Source organism: Macaca mulatta, chromosome 16 (assembly GCF_049350105.2).
Source record: "Macaca mulatta isolate MMU2019108-1 chromosome 16, T2T-MMU8v2.0, whole genome shotgun sequence".
Lineage (NCBI taxonomy): Eukaryota > Metazoa > Chordata > Mammalia > Primates > Cercopithecidae > Macaca > Macaca mulatta.
In genome coordinates this window covers 39192524-39218353 of record NC_133421.1, presented here as the reverse complement: position 1 = coordinate 39218353, position 25830 = coordinate 39192524, and the positions used below count along the sequence as shown (strand labels likewise).

General features: G+C 39.1%; 1 protein-coding gene across 2 annotated transcripts in view; it reads right to left on the bottom strand.

Annotated features, from left to right (window-relative positions):
- CPD (carboxypeptidase D) overlaps window positions 1-25830 on the bottom strand; it is a 97374-nt gene that overhangs the window by 7328 nt on the left and 64216 nt on the right. For both annotated transcript variants that reach the window (XM_015118974.3, XM_077970732.1), the window contains exons 9-20: window positions 22716-22818; window positions 22085-22227; window positions 20743-20912; window positions 18724-19047; window positions 16216-16411; window positions 13827-13962; window positions 9871-10002; window positions 8971-9066; window positions 8799-8863; window positions 4355-4486; window positions 3598-3783; window positions 3192-3291 (exon numbers count right to left, since the gene is read on the bottom strand). In XM_015118974.3, coding sequence (XP_014974460.2) covers window positions 3192-3291; window positions 3598-3783; window positions 4355-4486; window positions 8799-8863; window positions 8971-9066; window positions 9871-10002; window positions 13827-13962; window positions 16216-16411; window positions 18724-19047; window positions 20743-20912; window positions 22085-22227; window positions 22716-22818 — 1783 coding nt within the window. The remainder of the gene's footprint in view (window positions 1-3191; window positions 3292-3597; window positions 3784-4354; window positions 4487-8798; window positions 8864-8970; window positions 9067-9870; window positions 10003-13826; window positions 13963-16215; window positions 16412-18723; window positions 19048-20742; window positions 20913-22084; window positions 22228-22715; window positions 22819-25830) is intronic.

Below are 25830 nucleotides of genomic sequence, written 5' to 3'. Positions count from 1 at the left end.
AACAAGGCAAAGCAGCTTATTGGGTAAATCAAATTACTGATAAACGTCCTACCTTTGAAATAACTATTCAGGGAAAGAAATTTAAAGGTTTGGTAGATACAGGAGCGGACACTGCAATCATTTCTCTACAGCACTGGTCCTCCGTGTGGTCAATTCAACCCGCTCAATTTAACATAGTTGGAGTTGCTAAAGCCCCTGAAGTATATCAGAGCAGTTATATTTTGCATTGTGAAGGGCTCGATGGACACCCTGGGACTGTTTGACCAATTAAAACATCTGTACCTATAAATTTATGGGGGAGAGACTTATTACAACAACGGGGAGCACAAATTCTAATATCAGAACAATTATATAGCCCTCAAAGTCAACATACAATGCATGAAATGGGGTATGTCCCTGGTATGGGACTAGAAAAAAATTTGCAGGGTTTGAAAAAACCGCTTCAAGTGGAAAGACAAAGTTCCTGCCAAAGATTAGGATATCATTTTTTATGGCAGCCATTGTTAAGCCTCTAGAACCTATACCTTTAAAATGGTTAACAGATAAGCCAATTTGGATAGAACAATGGCCGCTAAGTAAAGAGAAACTGGAGGCTTTAGAGAAATTAGTTACTGAACAATTAGAAAATGGGCACACAGCTCCAACATTTTCCCCTTGGAATTCTCCAGGTTTTGTAATTAAGAAAAAATCAGGTAAATGGAGAATGTTAACTGACTTAAGAGTCATCAACTCAATTATACAACCTATGGGAGCATTACAGCCAGGATTGCCTTCTCCTGCTATAATCCCAAAAACTTGGCCTTTAATAGTCATAGATTTAAAAGACTGTTTCTTTACTATCCCGTTAGCTGAGCAAGACTGTGAATGTTTTGCATTTACAATTCTTGTGGTAAACAACCTGCAGCCTGCTAAGCATTTTCATTGTTTTACAGATGGGTCTAGTAATGGTAAAGCTTCTTATTCTGGATCAAAAGGTAAAGTTTCCCAGATGCCCTACAGCTCAAAAAGCAGAGCTTGTAGCTGTAACTGAGGTATTGACTGCTTTTAATATGCCTATTAATGTCATTTCTGATTCTTCATACATGGTTCATTCCACACAGTTAATTAAAAATGCTTAGTTACAATTTCATACAGATAAACAACTGATGACAAAAACAAAAAAGAGGGAGAAATAGGGATCACAGGATAGCCCATATACAACTGAATCTAGCATTATTAACTTTAAATTTTTTGAGCCTGCCCAAAGGTCAGATGTTATCAGCAGCTGAACAGCATCTACAGAAACCAGCTGCAAAGACAGAAGCAGAACAACCGGTTAAGTGGAGAGATCCAATAACAAACAGTTGGGAAATAGGTAAAATAATAACTTGGGGTAGAGGTTATGCTTGTGTTTCTCCAAGCCAAAATCAACAGCTGATTTGGATACCATCAAGACACCCGAAACCTTATCATGAGCCAGATGCTGAGGAAGAGATTCCGGGAGGATCCCGAGGACCCCCTGGTTGCAGCCATGTTGAGACTGATGCTGAGGAGGACCCCAACTGTCACGAGCAACACCTGTCAAACACAGCCACCCACCTGGGGACAGATCAAGAAGCTGTCACAGATGGTGGAAGAAAACCTGAGGAAAGCGGGACAACCAGTCACAATAAGTAATTTAATGGGTAGCTATAATAGTGGTGATCGCCATTGCTGTGAGTATTCCTTCAACAAGGGCAGACACAGAGAACAATTATACTTATTGGGCATATTTATCAATCTTGGCTGGCAATAATGCCTGGATGTAATCACTCTATGACACAGTTACACATGCTTTCTGATCTCAGTATTTACCATAATAAATCTGCTCTTATAATTGAGGCATACTGCCCTCAAAAACCTGTTTGTAAACAAAATTAAACCTGGCCAGAAAAAATGAACGTACTTGTTTAGGAAGATTGCACTGCAAAACAGGCAGAGGTGCTGTGCAGTGATTCCTATGGAATCATTATTGATTGGTCCCCTAAGGGGATGTTTAGCTTGAATTGCACCTCTCAGTCTGCATGCCATGGCCACACTATGTTCAGATGGTCTGAACAAAACGGTCAGATGGTAGAAATGATAAGAAGTATGGCAAAAGTTCATATTATCTGGAACCATGGCAGTATAGTGGCACCTCAACCTCAAATGATAAGGTTCGTTGTAGGAGCTAAACATAAGGATTTGTGGAAACTATTAATAGCTCTTAATAAGATCAAAATTTGGGAACAAATATTTAAAGCATCCTGGGCACACCTGACCTTAATGCCAGGAACTGGAGTGCTTAAAGGAGCTGCAGATAGATTAGCAGCTAGTAACCCATTAAAATGGATAAAAACGCTTGGAAGCTTTGTGATTTCAATGACGATTGTGCTTTTAATCTGTTGTCTTTGTATAGTCTGCAAATGTGGAACTTGACTCCTGCGAGAAGTAGCTCACCGTGACAAAGCTGCCTTTGCTTTGATCGATTTGCAAATAAAAGGGGGACATGTTGGGAACAGGCCCCCCAAAATCTGGCCATAAACTGGCTCCAAAACTGGCCATAAACAAAATCTCTGCAGCACTGTGACATGTTCATCATGGCCATGATGCCCACACTGGAAGGTTGTGGGTTTACCAGAATGAGGGCAAGGAACACCTGGCCCGCCCAGGGTGGAAAACCACTTAAAGGCATTCTTAAACTACGAACAATAGCATGAGCGATCTGTGCCTTAAGGACATGCTCCTGCTGCAGATAACTAGCCCAACCCATCCCTTTATTTTGGCCCATACCTTCGTTTCCCATAAGGGATACTTTTAGTTAATCTATAGAAACAATGCTAATGACTGGCTTGTTGTTAATAAATACATGGGTAAATCTCTGTTCAAGGCTCTCAGCTCTGAAGGCTGTGAGACCCCTGATTTCCCACTTCACACCTCTATATTTCTGTGTGTGTGCGTCTTCAATTTCTCTAGCGCCACTGGGTTAGGGTCTCCCTGACCAAGCTGGTCTCGGCAGAGAAAGGCAAGCCAGGAGAACATATGGGAGAACAGAGGTCCAGGAAAATCACATTTAGATAAGGAGACATCAGAAGACAAGTGATTAGTTTCAGGATTATGGAGGTGACCCACTCTCATATTGAAATGTCAAGATTGTTTTTAACTTTTACTACTAAAAATCAAAATGTCTTTACCTGATACAGTTACCACAAGCTCCCTTGGCAAACCAAATATCCGGTTATCTGTGTCAAAGACTATCACCACAGAACTAGCTGCATCATGATGCACAAAGACCTAGAAGGGGAAAGTATAAGAATCATGACAAGTTCTGCTTAAGGTGTACTGTATCCCTGCTATATTATTAGGGCCCATATAGCAAACTAAGGAGATGATGCCTTGCCATCTAAAGTATACAAAATGCTAGAAAATTTTCCCTTTTGGTGGCAAGGGGTACAAGGATAACAAGATATCGTAATCAAGAGGCAGTCACACTTTTATTTCTTTATTCCCTTCAAGATTTCTAACTAGAGTTTCAAAATAAAACAGAAGTATTACTAAGAATAAAAATTTACATGATGCTACTCAATTTGAGTTTCTTACCTGTGAATGTTGTTGCTGGTACCCATCAGCGATGGCATTGATGTTGTGGACACCTGGCGCTAAGAGTACATGGAAATAACCTCCCTCTTTTGTGTGTACCTTTATTCCTTCATTAAGTACAATGACTGCTTTAGAGATTGGCTTTCCAGTCTTATCTTTAACAAATCCATGAACTCCCTTGTGAACCTGAAAAAATGTTTAAACTATAAATTTATGTTGTCATAATGCCAGACATTGTAGAGGCACTAGCTTGAGGCATGACCAAAACCAACCAACCGAACAAACAAAACAAAAACCACACACAAACAAGTGTCAAACTCCGTATGGCCTGCTTCTTCTCTTCCCCCCCACTCCCCCCGCCACTGACTCTAACCTTGTTTGCCATTCATTCAATGTTCAGGGTCACAGAGCTGGACATAAAAGAGAACTCTGATACTGTCACAGCCTGAAGCATTAGAACCCAACCTTCTAATGCCTTGAGTGATGTCCTTCCCACTATGGTATACTACTCCAGTAACTCTGTGATATTCAAATTAAAGAACTTGCAGCATCTTGCAAGGTCAAGTTACCTAAATTATAGCAGATTCCAGAGATGTGAATGAATGGCATCTATTTAGGAAACATAAAATAACCAAAACTCTTCTATATAAATTTAAAATAAATAATATACATTTTTGGTAAAAGACAATGTTTCGATAAAGGTTTTCACTGAACACATTCCTGGGAGTTTGCCTCTAGTTAAAAGGAAAAGACTCACCTCCACTAACATACTAAGAAGAGATCTCTTATTGTCTGCCCACAAGGAAGGGAGCTGTGCAGCACTAGGAAAGTAACAGCAGCTTGTGTATACTGTGATTTCCGGACAATGGCCATAGGTGACGCTATAATCCTAAAATATAAAGTTCAAAATCAAATGTGGGAAAATTAGTAAGTAAAAGAAAGAATGAGGCATTGTAATACAACAAATGGAGTAAATGAAAAGAAAATGTAGCTGATGTAAACAAAGAAGCTGTAAAGCATTTTATGACAAGTATAAATAAACCTCTCTGTATTATAATCAGTCACAAACTCTATGAGAGCCCTTGAGGACAGGGGCTATGTCGAATTCACTTTCCTATCTTCAGTGCTTCCCACTGTGCCTGGTAGTGCCAGTTAGATGGGGTTTATTCGGGTTTGCTGAAGAAATGAATCAATAAGTTCATGCAGAAGAGGGTCAGCTTCCCTTAAAACCCAGAAACGTCACAGTTGTTCTTGAAGCTCTGGAGATAATAATCATTAGCCCTCTGATACCCTCAACCTGGACCCCTGCTGGTAACAATACCCACTCCCTGCAATATAGCATTTATCAAATTATCTTAACTGATTAGAGATTAGTTTTCCCATAGCATAGCTCAGATCATGTCAATATTGTTATCCCTGCTCAAAACCTGTGCAGACAGGTTCAAAAACCCAACTTACCACCTTTTCCCAAAATATCTTCTTTTTCCTAACTCAGTTAATGATATTAACTCATTTTCTCACATAGCCATGAAACGTCTTGTCTTTGACTTCTCTATCTCACTATCATCCATAATTTGCTGAATCTTGTCAATTCTACCTCTCTAGAACCTCTAAAATGTCATCCTCTGACTCTACTCTCCTTGCCACTAGCATAACCTAGGCCCTCATTACTTTTTGTCTGGACAATTCCAAACCAGTCTCCCTGTACCAGTGTCTCTTCCTCCAAACTATCTTAACTGATTATTTAGAGATTAGTTTTCCCATAGCATAGCTCAGATCATGTCAATATTGTTATCCCTGCTCAAAACCTCATAGTTTCCCATTCTTATTAAAACAAAGCATTCAAAGCAACCAGTACTCTTTCCATTCTTAACCTTTTGCGGCTCTGCATTACACTCCATACTCTAACTAAATTGGACTGCCGCTATGTACTGCTTCCTCTTTCTGGAATGTTCTGCTTCACAATCTCTGCAGCCCAAATGCCATCTCCTCTACAGAGAAAAAGGCTGTATCTCTGACTACATATAATTTTTTGTGTCTTTAATTTCTCATGGCCTGTTGAGAGCTACTCTCTTCTACATCAAATCAATTAATTATGTAACACAGTTAATTCGTACAATAGGCCAGGCAATATATTTTATCACTAATATGGCAAAGTGCCTCCCAGTAGTAAGTTCTTAGTAAATAAAGGACAGAAGACAGGCAGAAATGGGAATGAAGTCAATTTTCTGGTTGCACATGTGAATAAAATGATCAGCCACCCACCCATCTGCTAACAACTCCTGCCTAATTTGAAGTGGATAGACAGTGAATTAAAATGCTGTCAGAAATTAAAGAAGACCTAAATAAATGGATGGGAGGACAATATTGTAGAGATGTCAATACTACACAAAGTGATCTATGGTTTCAACACAACCTCTAACAAAATTCCAACATCCCTTTTCTCAGAAAAAGAAAAGCCAACGCTCAAATTCAAATGGAATGACAAGGGGCCCTGAATAGCCAAAACAATCTTTAAGAACAATAAAGTTGAAGGACTCACACGTTCCAATTTTACAATTTACCACAACAAACCTACATTAATCAAAACAGTGATACTGGCATAAAGGCAAACACATAGACCAATGGAATAGAATTGAGAGTACAGAAATAAACCCACACATCTATGGTAAACTCATTTTTGACAAGGGTACCAAAACCATTCAGTGGGGAAAAAATAGTCTTTCAACAAATAGTGCTGAGACAACTGAATTTCTACATACAAACAAACGAAGCTGAACTCCTACTTCATGCCATAAAAAATAAATTGCATCAATGACCAAAATACGACAGCTTGAGCCATAATTTTTTTTTTTTTTTTGAGACAGGATCTCACTCTGTTGCCCAGACTGGAGTGCAGTGGCGAGATCTCGGCTTATCGCAATCTCTCCCTCCCAAGCCATTCTCCTGCCGCAGCCTCCCGAGTAGCTGGGATTACAGGTGCGCGGCACTACAGCCCGGCTAATGTTTGTATTTTTAGTATATGGGGTTTCACCATGTTGGCCAGGCTGGTCTTGAACTCCTGACATCAAATGATCCACCCACCTTGGCCTCCCAAAGTGCTCGGATTACAGGCCTGAGCCACCGTGCCCAGTCCATAAAACTCTTCAAAGAAAACGCAAGCATAGGTGGCATGGAGTGGGGCGGTGGTGGGGAGGGGCATGCACCCTGCCCCCCAACTCATCCCACATCTGCCCTCCAAAAAACAGAAAAAAGAAAAGAAAACATGGGGGGGGCGGGGAATCTTCATGACCTTGGATTTAGCAACAGATCCTTAGATAGGATAACAATTGCAAAAGCAACAACAAAAACAGATACATTGGATTTCATCACAATTAAAAACTCTTGTGTATCAAAGGACATAATCAAGAAATTTAAAAGGTAACCTACAGAATAGGAGAAAATACTTGCAAATCATGTATCTGATAAGAATTTCATATCTAGAATACATAGCATCCAGAATGGTTTTTGTTTGTTTATTTGTTTTTCTTGAGATGGAGTTTCGTGCTTGTTGCCCAGGCTGGAGTGCAATGGTATGATCTTGGCTCACTGAAACCTCCACCTCCCTAGTTCAAGAGATTCTCCTGCCTCAGCCTCCCAAGTAGCTGGGATTACAGGTGCCTGCCCCCACGCCCAGCGAATTTTTTTGTATTTTTAGTAGAGACGGGTTTTACCATGTTGGCCAGGCTGGTCTCGAACTCCTGACCTCAGGTGATCCTCCTGCCTCAGCCTCCCAAAGTTCTGGGATTATAGACGTGAGCCACCACCACGTTCAGCCTTTTATATTAACATATAAAGAACTCCAGCCTAGGCAACAAAAGGAGACCCTGTCTCTACAAAGAATTTAAAATAATTGGTCCAGCATGGTGGTGCATGCGGGTGGTGGTGGCTACTCCCAGAGGCTGAGGTGGGGGGATCACTTAGGCCTGGGAGGTTGAGGCTGCAATAAGCTGCGAAGGAGTCATAGCCACTGCACTCCAGCCTGAGCAACAAAGTGAGACTCTGTTAAAACAAACAAACAAACAAACAAACAAAACAACAACGAAAATAAGTGTTAGTAAGGAGAGGATATGGGAAAAATTGGAACCCTCAAACAATGCTGGTAAGGAATGTAAAATGGTGCAGCTGCTGTGGAAAACAGTTTGGTGGTTCCTCAAAAGGTGAAACATAGAATTACAACATAACCAGGTAATTCCACTCCTAGGTATCTACCCCAAAGAAGTGACAGATACTTGTAATACCAAGGCTCAAGGCAGCATGGGGTTCAAACAGATACCTGCAATACCAATGTTCATGGCAACATCATTCGCAATAGCCAAAAAGCAGAAATCCAAGTGCCCATCAATACATGAATTAACAAACAAAATGTGGTATAAACATAAATGGAATATTATTCAGCCATAAAAAGGAATGAAGTAATGATACATGCTCTAAAATGGATGAATCCTAAAAACATTTTGCTAAGTGAAAGGGTAAATATTGTATGATTCTACTTACATGAAATATATAGAATAGGCAAATAGAAAGTAGACAGGGGTTCCAGGAGTCGTGGGAGAGGGGAATAGGGAGTTACTGCTTAGTGGATACAGAGTTTCTGTCTGGGGCAAATGAAGTTTTGGAAATAGATATGGTTTTGGGGGCACAACATTTAATTAATGTCACTGAACTGTACAATTAAAAATGGTTAAAATGGCCAAAAAAAGTACTCTCGGGTTAATTTAAGGGCTAAACATGTCAAGAAAGCCATGAGCCAGATGCCATTCATTTTACAATACCAGAAAAGTCACCTATTCTTGCACTCAATGGCCGATATTCATAAACTCCACTTTTTTTTTTTTTTTTTGAGATGGAGTCTCACTCTGTTGCCCAGGCTGGAGTGCAGTAGCACGATCTCGACTAGACTCACTGCAACCTCCGCCTCCCAGGTTCAAGTGATTCTCCTGACTCAGCCTCCCAAGTAGCTGGGATTACAGGCATCTGCCACCACACCCAGCTAATTTTTATATTTTTAGTAGAAACGGGGTTTCGCATGTTGGCCAGGCTGGTCTCGAACTCCCAATCTCAGATAATCCACCTGCCTTGGCCTCCCAAAGCACTGGGATTACACGTACGACATCGTGCCTGGCCATAACTCCATTCTAACCATGTTCTAGAAAGCATACCTTCATGCTGCCCAGGTGACTATGCCATTCTGCTCCACGCATTACTCCTCCTGGAATATTCTCATCTATAAAAGCATTGAGAAATGTGGAATCAAGCAGACCTTAAGGTGAAACTCCTTTCCCCACAAAAGCAACAATAACAGCAATAACAAAAGGTATGGAAAACACTTACCTGATTTATTCGGGCAACTGGGCTGACCCATGTGCATGGATGGATGATTATTTGCATAAAGAGATGCCAGATGCTTCAGAGTCTCTTTATTTTCCACTGTAGAAAGAAAAAATTAGAAGTCGGTGGAGAAATCCAATGATTTTTTCCCCAAGTTAACTTTCATGTATACAAGTCATCTTTTTCTCCTAATAAATTTTGCACTCTGCTTAAGTATACTGTTACTATAAATAACCCTGAAAGGTTTTATTTGCCTAAGATAATCACACGAAGAAGACCAACATCCTCCTTACATTAAAAGGTTCTAATGGTGAGTTTTCATAACAGACTATTACACTAAACTACAAACTTGTTTTGATATGTCTTACTGCATTTTGGGACAACTGTAACCTAATAACAATATTCTTTGTTATTAGGATGCACTGAAAACCACCCAAACTATCTCCATATACTGCAACCCCACAGAGACTAAACCATCAACTGTTTAACTCACCATAAGATGCAACCACTTAGTCAAAGTTTAAAACAGGAGAGGACAAATCTGTACTGTTAGTGTTTGGTTACATAGGAGTTTCATGAGGCACAGAGAATGTAAAGTGTCATACTCACTTTTACATTCTCAGTATTTACAGACATAATAATTTTTCAGTAAATGGTTGTGGACTAAAGGGAACATATGGAACAAGATAGCTAGACTCAATAAAGCTGGGCTTCCATTAGATCTGAGCTCTCTTCTCCAAGTAACTGAACTGCTGATATATGTACAGTCTTCTTTGGTTGGTAATTTGCTCACAGAGTGTGCTCAAATGCTCACTATTTATAAAAATGTGGAAGGGACATTACTTAATTGGGATTTGCTACCTAAGCTTAAATAGTATATATATGAAATGACATTCTACATACCTGTCTGTACTGGCTTGTCATAAGGATATGTGACCAGCACGGAACCACCATCTAAGGCAACAGAAAGACTAAAGTCCTGTTTTTGAATCAAATTTTCAATGATGGCTTTAGTCTCAGGTTGGGAGGCATTATCTAAAAAAGAGAAAAGTCAAATATAAAATATCAAATTTTAAATCTTCGTATGAGTATCTAAGGAAATACTCTCTACTTGAATACAATCAAAATGCTAACTTAAAAATTTGCAGATAAATATTTTATTTCTCCATAAGCTACTATCTCAAGCAAGAAAGATACATTACAGAAGGTAGGTTAGTATGAGTTCTATTATGTACTTCAGGATATGTATATACTAATGACTCTAAGCAAGTTAAAGAAAAATCTTATTTAAAAAAACAAAAAGAATACGCATATCCTGCTTTACAAAATAATTTAGGGAATATATAAATAACCTATCTGATATGGTTTGGCTGTACCCCCACCCAAATCTCAACTTGAATTGCATCTCCCAGAATTCCCATGTGCTGTGGGAGGCACCCAGTGAGAGGTGACTGAATCATGGGGGCGGGTCTTTCCCATGCTATTCTTGTGATAGTGAATAAGTCTCACAAGATCTGATGGGTTTATCGGGGGTTTCCACTTTCACTTCCTTCTCATTCTCTCTTGCCACTGCCATGTAAGAAGTGCCTTTCATCCTCCGCTATGATTGTGAAACCTCCCCAGCCATGTGGGACTGTAAGTCCAATTAAATCTCCTTTTCTTCCCAGTCTCAAGTATGTCTTTATTAGCAGCGTGAAAACAGATTAATACAGTAAATTGGTACCAATAGAGTCAGGTGTTGCTGAAAATATATCCAAAAATGTGGAAGCAACTTTGGAGCTGGGTAACAGGCAGAGGTTGGAACAGTTTGTAGGGCTCCGAAGAAGACAGGGAAACGTGGGAAAGTGTAGAACTTCCTAGAGACTTGTTGAATGGCTTTGACAAAAGTGCTGATAGTGATATGACCAATAAGGTCCAGACTGAAGTGGTCTCAGATGGAGATAATGAACTTGTTGGGAACTGGAGCAAAGGTGATTCTTGTTATGTTTTAGCAAAGAGACTGGCAGCATTTTGCCCCTCATTTAGCAAAGAGACCCCAGAGATTTTTGGAACTTTGAACCTGAGAGAGACTACTTAGGGTATCTGGTGGAAGAAATTTCTAAGCAGCAAAGCATTCAAGAGGTGACATGGGTGCTGTTAAAGGCATTCAGTTTCATAAGGGAAACAAAGCATAAAAGTTTGGAAAATTTGCAGCCTGACTATGCAGAAAAGAAAAACCCATTTTCTGGGGAGAAATTCAACCCAGCTGCAGAAATTTGCATAAGTAGCAAGGAGCCTAATGTTAATGCCCAAGACCATGGGGAACATATCTCCAGGCCATGTCAGAGACCTTCCCGGCAGCCCCTTCCATCAAAGGCCTGGAGGCCCAGGAGGAAAAAGTGGTTTTGTGGGCCAGGCTCAGGGTCCCTGTGCTGGGGGCAGTCTAGGGACTTGGTGCCCTGCCTCCTAGTTGCTCCAGCTGTGACTAAATGGGGCCAAGGTACAGCTCAGGCTGCTGCTTCAGTGGATGGAAGCCCCAAGACCTGGCAGCTTCCATGTGGTGTTGAGCCTGCAGGTGCAAAAAAGCCAAGAATTTATGTTTGGGAACCTCCACCTAGATTTCAAGAGATGTATGGAAAAGCTTGGATGTCCAGGCAAAAGTTTGCCGCAGGGGCAGGCCCTTCATGGAGAACCTCTGCTAGGGCAGTGGAGAAGGGAAATGTGGGATCAGAGTCCCCACACAGAGTCCCTACTGAGGTACCACCTAATGGAGCTGTGAGAAGAAGGCCACTGTTCTCCAGACCCCAGAATGGTAGATCCACCGACAGCTTGCACTATGCCCCTGGAAAAGCCACTGACACTCAATGCCAGTTGGTGAAAGCAGCTGGGAGAGAGACTGTACCCTGTAAAGCCACAGGGGTAGAGCTGCCCAAGACCATGGGAACCTACTTCCTGCATCAGCATGACCTAGATGCAAAACATGGAGTCAAAGGAGAAAATTTTTGAACTTTTTTTTTTTTTTTTTTTGAGACGGAGTCTCACGCTGTTGCCCAGGCTGGAGTGCAGTGGCGCGATCTCGGCTCACTGCAAGCTCCGCCTCCCGGGTTCCCGCCATTCTCCTGCCTCAGCCTCCTGAGTAGCTGGGACTACAGGCGCCCGCCACCGCGCCCGGCTAATTTTTTGTATTTTTAGTAGAGACGGGGTTTCACTGTGGTCTCGATCTCCTGACCTTGTGATCCGCCCGCCTCGGCCTCCCAAAGTGCTGGGATTACAGGCTTGAGCCACTGCGCCCGGCCCAAATTTTTGAACTTTTAAGATTTGACTGCCCTGCTTGATTTTGAACTCGTATGGGGCCTGTAGCCCCTCCGTTTTGGCCAATTTCTCCCATTTGGAATGGCTGTATTTACCCAATGCCTGTACCCCTATTTTATCTAGGAAGTAACTAACTTGCTTTTGATTTTACAGGCTCATAAGCAGAAGGGACTTGTCTCAGATGAGATATTGGACTGTGGACTTTTGAGTTAATGCTGAAATAAGACTTCGGTGGACTGTTGGGAAAGCATGATTGGTTTTGAAATGTGAGGACATGAGATGTGGGAGGGACCAGTGGCAGAATGATATGGTTTGGCTGTGTCCCCATCCAAATCTCAACTTGAATTTTATTTCCCAGAACTCCCACTTGTTGTGGGAGGGACTCAGTGGGAGGTAACTGAATCATGGGGGTGGGTCTCTCCTGTATTATTCTCGTGATGGTGAATAAGTCTTACGAGATCTGATGGGTTTATCAGATCTGCTTTTGCTTCCTTCTCATACTCTCTTGCTGCCACCATGTAAGAAGTGCCTTTCATCCTCCGCCATGATTGTGAAACCTCCCCAGCCATGTAGAGCTGTAAGTCAAATTAAAAATCCTTTTCTTCCCAGTCTTGGGTATGCCTTTATCAGCAGTGTGAAAATGGACTAATATGATATCTTTGGAAGAAAATTAGTTTCAGAAAGCTGGCTGTTCTCTGCAGCACTGTTTACAAAAGCAAAAAAGCAAGTGGCCAGAAATAAAGTAAATATCTATCGGTAGAAAATGGTTGAATAAATTAGAGTACTGTCATAGATTAATGGCATACTAGATGCCATTAAAAAAGAATGTTGAGCCTGGCACAGTGGCTAATGCCTGTAATCCCAACACTTTGGGAGGCTGAGCCAGGCAGATCACCCGAGGTCAGGAGTTCAAGACCAGCCTGACCAACATGATAAAACCTCGTCTCTACTAAAAATACAAAAATTGGCCAGGCATGGTGGCAGGTGCCTATAATCCCAGCTATTCAGGAGGCTGAGACAGGAAAATTGCTTAACCTGAGAGGCAGAGGTGAGCCAAGATCAAACCATCACACTCCAGCCTGAGCAACAGAGTGAGACTCTGTCTCAAAAAAAAAAAAAGAAGAATGTTAGAGATCTGTAAGTACTGAAATTGAAAGATGTCAATGATACACATTTAATGAAAAAGGTTATAGAATAATGTATACAGTTGGTGATCCCATTTAAGTAAATAAGAAACAGGGCTCTTCAAATCAATATACACATATATGTGTGTCATGTGTGTATACACACACATAGGAGGGGAGAGAGAATACACATCTCTACACAACTAGTGAAGAAACATCCCGATATAATGGATTGAATTTATATGAAAAATTTTAATTATTTTTGCAAATAATAATGGAGAAAAATTCAAAAAGTTTTCCGGATGTCTGTATTCATTTATACCTCATATTCATAAACCAGACAAGAAAGTACTTCATTACTCACTGACAAAATAGGATCAACCAATCTTCCAGCAAAAAGAAATTATCTCCTAAGTATTTTAATGACCTAAAAATTAGCCTTACTTGTGAAGTCTGTATCCAAATCTTTGCCACGAGCATTCGTTTGTCCTATTTTTGAAGTACAGTCTTTCTCTTGAGCTCTCTCTCGCCCATCTGGATTTAGAGAAGGGACAATCACAATCCTAGTCCTGTCAACCAACTAAAGCAGAAACAGAAATTAATGAGTTACTAGCTGTGTGTAGAATCAATGGGTACCCTCTCATGCCTCAAATGGAAAGTCTGTTGTTTATTCTACACACAGTTAACGTAAAAGGCAGAACTAAAATGAACGAAAAAATAAAAAATAAAATTTCCTTTTGCTTCAAATATATTAAAAATAAGCAAAAAACTACTGTACAGCTAATGTTCCCAGAGACCTCCCAGTGACTTAGAACAGGGGTCAGGAACCACTAACTGCCGGCCAAATTCAGTTGGTGCCTGCTATTGTATATAAAGTTTTACTGACACATAACCATGACTATTCATTTACATATGACTGCTTTTGTGCTCTAATGGCAGAGTTGAGTGAGTTCACAACACAGAGCACCTGTCCCACAAAGGAAGATAACAATTTTTGGTCGGTCTGATTTAAATGCATGTCACCTAATTACACAGGTCACTTCCGATCCTAATCATGACATCAATTCTTTCCAAATTTGTTTTGGGGAGGCAGAACTGCACTGGGCTTTGGAGTAGACATACTTGGGTTTAAATTCTAGTTTTACCAGTTTCTAGCTGCGGGACTGCCTCAGTTTCTACATTTATAAAATGGAGATAATCATTATCACATGGTTGAGGATATAATGATCTATATAATATACATGGTATATTACCTGGCACATAATATGTATTCAATAAATATCAGTTCTTTTTCCCTTTCCTAAGTCCACTATGGACAGTGCCAATTAGTGAGTGTTTTAGAAGGATGCACTCTTTTCTTCCCTTCTCTAAGGCAACCTACAACTAGGATGCTTAATCATACATGCCCAAGCCTGTGGGTCAAAGTTGTTTTGTTTGTTTTCGAGATTTCGGCCTGTTACCCAGGCTGGAATACAGTGGTGCAATCACAGATCACTGCAGTCTTGACCTACGAGGCTCAAGTGATCCTCCCACTTTAGCCTCCCAAGTAGCTAGTATTACAGGTGTGCACCTCAATGCCCAGCTAATTTTTAAAATGTTTGTAGAGACAGGGTATCACTCTGTTGCTCAGGCTGGTCTCAACCGTCTGGCATCAAGTGGTCCTCTTCTCTTTAGCCCCCTGAAGTGTTGTGATTACAGGCATGAGTCATCACACCCTGGTCAAAGTTCTTTTTTGTAATCACAGATGGCTCAAGTAGATAATACCATATTGCTTTTTCTAAAATCTCTTAGCAGCCAAGATGTCCAATAATTTTTTATGTATTACATGAAAAGGAAAACTATATTGAAAAACTAGACTTTCACTAGATTTTTCTTTTTTTTTTTTTTTTTTGAGACGGAGTCTCGCTCTGTCACCCAGGCTGGAGTGCAGTGGCCGGATCTCAGCTCACTGCAAGCTCTGCCTCCCGGGTTCACGCCATTCTCCTGCCTCAGCCTCCCGAGCAGCTGGGACTACAGGCGCCCACCACCTCGCCCGGCTAGTTTTTTTGTATTTTTTTAGTAGAGACGGGGTTTCACCGGGTTAGCCAGAATGGTCTCGATCTCCTGACCTCGTGACCTGCCCGTCTCAGCCTCCCAAAGTGCTGGGATTACAGGCTTGAGCCACCGCGCCCGGCCTAGATTTTTCAATATAGTATCCTAGTTATAAGTAATTCAGAATGGAAGTTCCTCAAGTTAGAATGTAAAAAACTGGCCAGGCTCCACGGCTCACGCCTGTAATCCCAGCACTTTGGGAGGCCAAGGCAGGATTACCTGAGGTCACGAGTTTGAGACCAGCGTGGCCAACATGGCAAAACACTGTCTCTACTAAAAATATAAAAAAAATCTGTAGTCCCAGCTACTCAGGAAGTTGAAGTGGGATAACTGCTTGAACCCAGGAGGCGGAGGTTGCAGTGAGCCAAGATCTACCATTGCACTCAAGCCTGGGTGATACAGCAGGACTCCGTCTCAAAAAAAAAAAAAAAAAAAGTAAACAACTATGAACAAAGACTGGAAGGGTAGTGTGGCTATTAAATGACGGAGTAGGAAATTGAATGTAAATTTTTAGTATTCTTTCCTGTATGCCTCTCAAGACATACAAGGAAATATAATAGAAAGGCACTATTAACAAAGGGTATATACTACAAAGATGGTTCATTTTTAAAGAGTAAAGTTCATAATGTACTATAAGTGACTGTAAAATCTAGCAAGAAATTAAAAATTTTAAAAATGCTGCCCTGATATTAATGTTCAGCTTTTTCCTTTTAAAGCATGTCAACCCCAGCTATTCTCTTACTTGGGTAACAGCTGGGTTCTTTTTGTAGTTCAGGCAGAGAAATTCTGCCAGAGCCAAAAGCAGTTCAGTTCCAACTGGCGCATTTCCATGGATACCAGCAACAAAACGAATCTTTGGTTCTTCAGGCTCAGATACATTGGGCTTATTGGAGATTTCAAGGGACCAAATGTGACGGTATTCAGCGCTCTGTCCCAAACTTTCAAAAACCAGAAACAAAAATATCAGCAAGTAATCAAGCACTATGTTAACGTTGACTTATGGACTTTAAAAATAGAAATGAAAATAAAACACAAAAAGTTTTAAAAAGTCTTTAAAGAGTGAATCACTGTATCAGAAAACCTTAAGAAAATTAGTTTTCCTTGACCAAAGAACATCAAATAGATGATATTATCAGGTTTACGAAAGATTATGATTTAGTCTACCATCCTTCCAAATTCAGTCATTCTCATACAATCATCACAATATTTGCCCTATCTTCTTTAATCTATACTACTATTTAGTTAATATATATCTTTTGTTCTAACTCACAAATTAAATTTTTATTACAGAAATATTTATGTATGAATGCAGCTAACCTCCCTTATTTATTTATTTATATTATTATTATCATTATTATTATTATTATATTTTTAAGAGACAGGGTCTTACTATGTCACCCAAGCTGGAATGCAATGGCTTGATCATAGCTCATTGCAGCCTCAAATTCCAGGGCTTGAGTGATCCTCTGGCCTCAGTCCCCTAAGGGAGTAGTACTACAGGTTTGTGCCACCATGCCTGGATAATTTCTTTAAAAAATGTTGTAGAGACAGGGACTTGCTATATTGCTGAGGCTGGTTTCAAGTGCTTCTGGCCTCAAGTGATTCTCCCACCTCAGTCTCCCAAAGTCCCGGGATTACAGCATAAGCCACCACCCTGGCCCTCCCTTTTTAAATCTAAATTAATATTTGTAAATAAGTCATGTTACATTTTACTATAAATGCAACACCAGTTTCACAGTAAAAATAATTTGTGAGTGGGGAAAAAAATAACAATTCAATGAAAATTAAACAATGGTCAAATACTCTGCTTACCCAAGAGCTTTGAGCTTAAGGTCTGCTTTCTTTAGCATAAAGGGAGATTTACAAGAATTGGATAGAAAAAATATAATCATATTAAATTCAGAAAAATTAACAGAAACCCGATTGCTTTCTCATGATGCTATTCAATGGTACTTAGTGCCTGTTGGTGTACCACCTAAAACTCTCTTGTGCCCCACCACTGGCATGTGTGGCATATTTTGAGAAAATATTTAACTAAAAAGTGTGTCTTGAATCAGGAGGTTAAAAAAATTAAATCAACTAAGTAAACAGACAGCAAAATAATGTCCAATTTTTGTTTGTTTTAGAGACAGGATCTTACTGTCACCTAGGCTGGAGTGCAGTGGTATGATCATAGTTCAGTGTAAATTGGAGCTCCTGGCCTCAAGCGATCCTCCCACTTGGACCTCCCAAAGTGCTGGGATTACAAGTGTGAGCCACTGTGCCCAGCCTGGTTTTATTTTAAAATTAAAAAAATATGAACCCCATGGTACTAAGATTGTATGATATTAAACCTGAAATAGCCAGAAATATTCAAGAATCAGTTAAGGAAGAAAAGTAATTGGTATTGCCAAAGAAACTAACACTCTGCATCTATGAACATTATAAATCAGAATTTGAGGAACTAAGTTTTCTAATGAAATTAAAAGGACCAATGAAAAAAGACAAAGTAAAAAGGTAAAAGGCTAAATAATGTTCACGAGGTTTGCAGCAGAGAACTATAAGCTCAAGGAAAAATGTAAAGACCTTACCTACAACAGGCAACCATAGGAATGGACAAATCATAGAAATAATTTTGGAGTAACTGTAACAAAATCTAAAATGAAGCAGTGCAAGTGAGGCAAGCAACCACCAGAAAGTGAAGGTAAAGGCTATCTCAGCTATCAGTTTTCCATCAGCCAGGACTACATATTCTCCCTGGGATCCACAATCACATAAGTCCCTAAGACTTCAAGTAAGAGACTGTGAATAAAGACTAGAATTAGGATAGCAACTAAGCTTCATTTTCTAATTTAAAAAAAAAGTTACACGTAATCCCTAACAGGTGAGCTTATAGTTCTAAATTCCTCACTTGCCCCAAGCAAAATAAAACAAACTAAACAATATTGAGTCAGAGCATATTAATAGATCTGTAGCTGAGTGATGGAAAGGGTTTTGCAATCAGTCAAAATAATTATCAAGAAGAGCAATTTTACATTTCCTGGAAGCACAGGCTATCTACTTCTCATCTAACAAGTAATTCTCCTTAAAGTTCCCAAGATTCACTATTAAAAAGATCTCCAAGCAAATACCTGTTGCAAAATAAGTAAACTCCAACTCTCTGTACATTCTGTTCCCAAATATTTCTATATAAATTACAATAACTATTCAACATGGCTAATGCTGATTTTACTCTTTAAAAAAAAAAAAGACAGTAGAAAGTGACACTTACTTGGTAAGATTTGTAATATGTGGATAGTTCATTACAAGTCCTCTCAGAAACTCTGATAAGTCTTTGTAGGAATGGTATCGATAAAGAGCCAGATTTGAGGAGGAGCGTAACATGAGGCTTTCCAAACCATTCTCCGCTGAAAGGTCTTTAATTAAAGTTTCAAACTCTTTAGTAGTTGGATCACTGGCATCACTGGTGCTGGTGCTAGCCCCTTTTCCTTTCTTTGATTCACTGTTTGAATCTGCTGAGGATCGAACAAGTGTGAAGTTGACCTGAATAGCGCCTTCACTCTTGACAGTCACATTCTTGGTAACTGGATTATACCTATGACAAAGGAGACAGATCAGAACCACACTCCTGCAGCTGGAGTACCCAAACCCTGGGAAGGCAGGTGAACAGAGAACGTGAGAATCCTTGGGATAAATGTGGTGTAGCTTCCTAAAGAGACAAAATTTTAACATTGAGTAATTTATTATTTTTAATACATTAATAATACATTAATAGACATGGGTATACTACAAAATATGCATGGACTTTTTTCATAATTTTTTTTTTAAGACGGAGTCTTGCTCTGTCACCCAGGCTGGAGTGCAGTGGCACCATCTCAGTTCATTGCAACTCCGCCTCCTGGGTTCAAGTGATTCTCCTGCCTTAGCCTCCTGAGTAGCTGGGATTACAGGTGCCCACCACCATGTCTGGATAATTTGTGTATTTTTAGTAGAGACAGGATTTCAACATGTTTACAGGTGGGTCTCAAACTTCTGACCTCAAGTGATCCACCCGCCTCTGCCTCCCAAAGTGCTGGGATTACAGGCCTGAGCCACTGCACCTGGCCTAGGTTTTTAAGATTAATTATACGGCTTTAAAAGAAATTTAGTGCTTGTAGTGGATACTCCCATGTCTCCTGGAACTTAAATTCACTTGTCTTCTATCAGGGTATATGGGTGGAAAAGTTGGAGGGGTGCTAAGTTAGGACATTCTCTGCCAAACACATCCTTCTCACCCTGTTTCTCAGATCCTCTGCTGCTTTAGTTAACACTCTGCCAAAATAGAAGAATCACAGAAAAGACCTCATTACTCATTAGTGTGAGGTTCTAACCCATCCATTTATGGACCACTAGATATCTGAAAACCATTAAAAAACAAAGGCAACGACTAAAATGTTTTCATATATTTACCCTTACACTTCAATGGGTATTCAAACTAACTCTTTAGAAATAAGTTATCTAGCAGGAGGAAGGGAAAATGTCCTGTGGTAACATCTATACTTATCAAAAGATAAAAAAGAAAACTACAAGAGAAACCCTGTCTCTACTAAAAATACAAAAATTAGCTAGGTGTGGTGGCACACACCAGTAATATCAACTACTTGGGAGGCTGAGGCACAAGCATCCCCCCAGGAGGCAGAAGTTGCAGGGAGCTAAGATAGTGCCTCCAGCCTGGGTGATAGAGAGAGGCACTGCCTCAAAAAAAAAAAGTTACTAGCATGTTAAATAGACTGCATTGCTTTGGGCTTGCTTTTATTTAGCAAATAAAGAGAATGATAAATATTCTTTCTATGCATTTTCTATGTTCTTTGTGCTTCATGAACTAACACTTTTGTTACTCCTTTAAAGGAAAAACTATCTTGAACACATTTCCAATAAATTCTACTACAAATTGGAACTGACTTTGTAGAATTACTTCAGCCTTACTCTCCTTTTTAATAAAAAACCTAAGGCCATGAGGATCAGGATTTGATGTGTATTCTAAAGTGTTTTGCCTAATGTCCAGGTTGGAAGCATGTCACAATGAGTCAACTAAGCAATAACTAGAATATTTATTCCAGGAATCTTTTTTTTTTTTTTTTTCATGTACTCTATCTGCCACTAAAGGAGAGGCAAAGGTATAACTGCCCCTAAACTTCCCAGCAATCCATTCAAAGTTGCTTAACTAGAATGTTCTGGTAATAATCCTCCAGAATGGAGCCATGTTTGTCTGTCCCCCAAGCACTCTATTTCAAAGCATTCAGTCACTCACCCTCGAGCAGATGCTGTGATTTTATAAGTTCCTGGAACCAGGAGACGCCAGTAATCTCCAGTTTTGTAAGTAGTCACTGGGTGATTAATCTCAGCAACACTAATGGTGGCATTTAATATACCCCTGCCATCTGTGGCATCTAGAACAAATCCTTTGACGCCCTGATGAACCTGGATTAAGTACAAGGACACCAGATTTCAATAGTAAACATCATCATCTAATTATCTTGGGAGGTCATATTCAAAATAACAGATTGTTAACACAAATAAATGGAACAAACAGGAATTTAGGAGTTCAGAGTGAAGTTCAATGTAAATGTTCATTAAAATATTTCTGAAGGCTAATTTTTCATAGGCTTTGTTTCTCTTTATCATGAAGAATATAAATAACACTGTTTAAACATTAGCACATTCCGATGATTTCAGAATATATGACATATATTCTGTCATATATTCTGAAATCATCGGAATGTGCTAAATATAGCTGTTAATTTTCTTGGGTAGGATAGTAGCACTTACAGTATGTAGTAGCTCCTTATTTTTAGGAGATAGATGCTGAAATAATATTTAGGGGTAAAATACCATACCTGCAATTTATATTAAAATAGTTCAGTCAAAAATATGTATGTGTATGTCAGAGTGTAAATAAAATTTACATTAAAATAAAGCAAATACAACAAAATGTTAAAAATGTTAAATCTAGGTATAGGAATAATTATTGGCTAGTCATAACTTTTCTGTATATTTAAAATTTTTCAGAATAAAATGTCTTTAAATATAGTAAAAAACTCACAGACTTTATGTCACACCACTCAGGAAAAAGAAAAATGCAGAAATGTACTGGCATAAAGTATTAGTCTGATTATCCTAATTAACATTAGTGTATTTCTTATAATCTTTACCTATTGGCCACCACACATACCCAAAAAAAAGGAAATTAATCATTTCACAGTAAATCACTGGCAGTAAGAAAAAGAATAAAAACATTTACTCTACAGCCCATCTTTCTATCACTTGGCCAAGGATTAGGTGTGTATCCAATTTATGTTGGTCTTTTTTAAACACAGGGTAAAAAGTGACCACTAATCCTTAAGGGCCAAATATCACTACCTTGTTTAATCGTTTTCAACTTTTCCTCACATATACAGATAAACTCATTTCCATCCATGAATTTTCTAGATAAATATATTAAACACCTTGGAATCTACAAATTGGTTAAATATATTAAAACAAATTGAAATTTTAAAGAGTATATTCTAAAATTACTGCATAAAAACCATGTGTACACACAAACATCTTTTCACCCTTGGGAGAAATCTCATACTTTTCCCCTGAATAGTCACCTGTTTCATAAACTGGATTAGTGATCTTCGATTCTGTTCCCAAAAGTTTGGCAGCTCTTTCTCAAATGGATATTTCACACAACCTAGTTCAATAGTCACTTCAAAGCAATTTGTTTGTAAATAGTTCCAGTCCTGCATTCCTCCTAAAAGATAAAAATTAAAATTAATCACTCTGAAGAAGTTCTAAACAGCTCAGATCTCAAAAAGTAAGCAATAGTCCTAGTAAAAAGCCAAATTTATCTCTTATCAGCATTGATTGAAAAATGATAATGTGTTCATGTAAGGGCACTTTGATAACATGTTCATGTGAGGGCAAAACACCTACACCTTCATGTTTAAGAACTCAAATATAGCTTACACTCTTCTATTAGCACATGGAAGATTCTTTGTAATAGCCAGAAGTAAAATGTAATCCTTTAATCAAGTTTTAGTGCAGTATTCTTACTCAACCCTCAATGTACATCAAACACAAAAGTAGTTGAAAAGATTATTTAAATATTTTAAACTACTTAAACTATGTTTTAAAAATAATGATTATTCCTCAAAATTAAAAGATCAGTAACAAGCAGCACCATCTAGGAAAGCAGAAAGGCCATCAAGTTGTAAGGTCTTGATATAAAAGAATCTTTACCTGGGACATTATACCAACTAGCTCCATTTGTTATTCCATGAGGAAAATATTCATTAGGATACATATTCTTGCAAGGTCTACCTTGAAACATCTGGGAATTTTCCTGGAAAAACAAAAAGAATCTTTACTTGTATTTGTTTGTATCTCCATCAAAAAAAAAAAAAAAAATATATATATATATATATATATACTGGGAAGATACAGAAAAATAATAAAAGTGGCTTCCAACAGGGTGTGTGAGGGGTGGACGTAGGAGTAGGGTGGGGCTATGAGTAGTGAGACTTTTCAGTGTATAGCTTTTTATGCCATTTTGATTTTTCACTATCTGAACTTAATCTATTTTAAAAAATCAAAATTAAATGTGCTCTGTAAGAAAATATTGACTTCATTTATTACTCACAATTACAAGTAATATAAAACCCAGCTGAACCCCTCTCTAAAAAACATTTCTGTTCATATTCATACTTTCGTTTCATGCCTTCAAGGATCTTGAAGTCCAAAAAAGATAATACACACAGAATAAGAGTAAGCAGCTTTCCCTGACTTCTAGCAGGAATAAGATGGCCCCTCTGTGCTCTGACTGCCCTCTGTACAATTATCTTACATTACAACTACAATTGCACCTTTTTCTTCCCTAAAGACAACGTTTCCTTGAAACAGTTTGTGTGTCTGTGTCCTTAGCATCTAGCATACAGTAGGCGTCCAACTGATAACTCAATGAAGGGTAAGAAAAACTGCCATGGAGACACAAATAAACACCATTGAAAGCAAGAGGAGAGAAAGATTACATCTGATCAGAGTGGCAGGGGGAGTTTCCTAGAAGAAATTGAGCTTTGAAAGATGGTCAAAACTTCATTTATCTCTTTTTGAAAGAGAAAAAAAGTACTGAAAATGTAAAGATAAAAAGAATAATTTCTCATTTTTCTACCACAGATAATTAACCATTTAACTTTAAAATATATAAACAGGGACAGGTAAGATCACGCCTGTAATCCCAACACTTTGGGAGGTCAAGGTTGGAGAACTGCTTGAGCTCAGAAGTTCAAGAACAGCCTGGGGGATACAGTGAGACCTTGTCTCTATGGAAAAAAAAAAAAAAAGCCATGTATGGTGCTAGATGCCTGTAGAACCAGCTCCCTGGGAGGCTGAGACAGGAAAATAGCTTGACCCCGGGAGGTTGAGGCTGCAGTAAGCCATGACTGCACCACTGCACTGCAGCCTGGGTGACAAAGCAAGACTCTGTCTTAATAAAAACAAAATAAAATAAACGATCCCCTTCTAGAAACTTAATATGCCAATTAAAGGCTTATCATCTCATCACTCTTTTATCAAATAAAAACCATAATTTTAGATTACTGTAATAATTATATGCATGCTCTTTGGCTTTGGTTTTGTTTTGGTTTGAAACTGGGTCTTGTTTTGTCACCCAGCTCGGAGTGCAGTAGTGGAAACACAGCTCACTGCAGCCTCAATCTCCCCACGCTCAGGTGATCCTTCCACCTCACCCTGAGTAGCTGGGACCATAGGCGTGCACCAACACACCCAGCTAATTTTTGTATTTTTTGTAGAGATGGGGTTTGACTATGTTGCCCAGGCTGGTCTTGAACTACTGGGCTCAAGGAATCTGCCCATCTCGGCCTTCTAAATTGTTGAGATTACAGGTGTGAGCCATCACACCGGGCCTGGTATATAACTTTTAGACCTTTTTTTTTTAACTTATATACGAATGGAGAATGGATGCTTCACCCCTCAGTCTTCTTTATGTTTTCAAAATCTACCTTATTGAGATATAATTCACATTCCACACAATTGACTCCATTTAAAGTGTACAATTCAATGGTTTTTAGTATTCACAGAGTTGTATAACCACCCACCATAATAAATTTTAGGATACTTCATCACCCCAAAGGGAAACTCTGTATCTATTAGCATTCTCCATTTTTCCCCAACCTCCACTCCCTACACCCACTCCAAACCATAGGCAACTACCAATCTACCTTCTGTCTCTATGGGTTTGCCTATTCTGAACATTACATATAAACCGAATCATACATTATGTAGTCTCTTGTGACTTCTTTCACTTAGCACGTTTTTAAGGGTCATTCAAGTTGTACCATGTATCATTATTTCATTACTTTTTATGGCTGAATAATATTCCACTGTATGATTTTATATGTCTACTTATCAGTTTGTTAACCCATTCATCAGTTGATGGACATTTTGGTTGTTTCCATTTGGGGCTATTATGAATAATGCTGCTACAAATATTCATGTACAAGTTTTTGTGTGAATACATGTTTCCATTTTTCTTGGGTATATACCTAGCAGTGGAATGCTGGGTCATACTATAATTCTATATTTAATGTTTTGAAGCACTGCCAGACTGTTTTCCAAAGCAGTTATACCATTTTACACCCCACCAGCAATGTACATAAAAAGGTTTCAATTTCTCCACATCTTTGCCTGTGCATATTTTCCATTTTTTAAATTACAGTCATCCTAGTGGGTAAGAAGAGGTATTGACTTGCATTTCTCTAATGGCTAACAATATTGAGCATCTTTTCATGTGCTTGTTAGCCATTTCCTCTTCTTTAGAGAAATGTCCATTCAGATCCTTTCCCCATTTTTCACTTGGATGATATGTCTTTTTACTATTTAGCTGTAAGAGCTCTTTATATATTTTAGATATAACACCTTTATCATATGATTTACAAAAATTTTCTCTCATTCTGTGGATCATCTTTTTATTTATTTATTTTTTGGGGGCTGGGGTCTCCTTCTGCCACCCACACTGGAGTGCAGTGGCATGATCATAGCTCACGATAGCCTCTACTTCTTGGGCTCAAGCAATCCTTCGGCCTCAGCCTCCCAAGTAGCTGGGACTACAGGCACATGCCACCAAGCCCAGCTTCTATGGGCTGTCTTTTTACTTCCTGAATGTTATCTGTTATGGATTGAGTTGTGTCCTCCAAAAATATATTGAAGTCCTAACCCTCAGTACCTCAGAATGTGATCTTATTTGGAAATAAGTTCCTTACAGAGGTAATCAATTTAAAATGAGGTGATTAGCATGGGCTCTAATCCAATATGACAGTGTCCTTGTACAAAGGGGAAA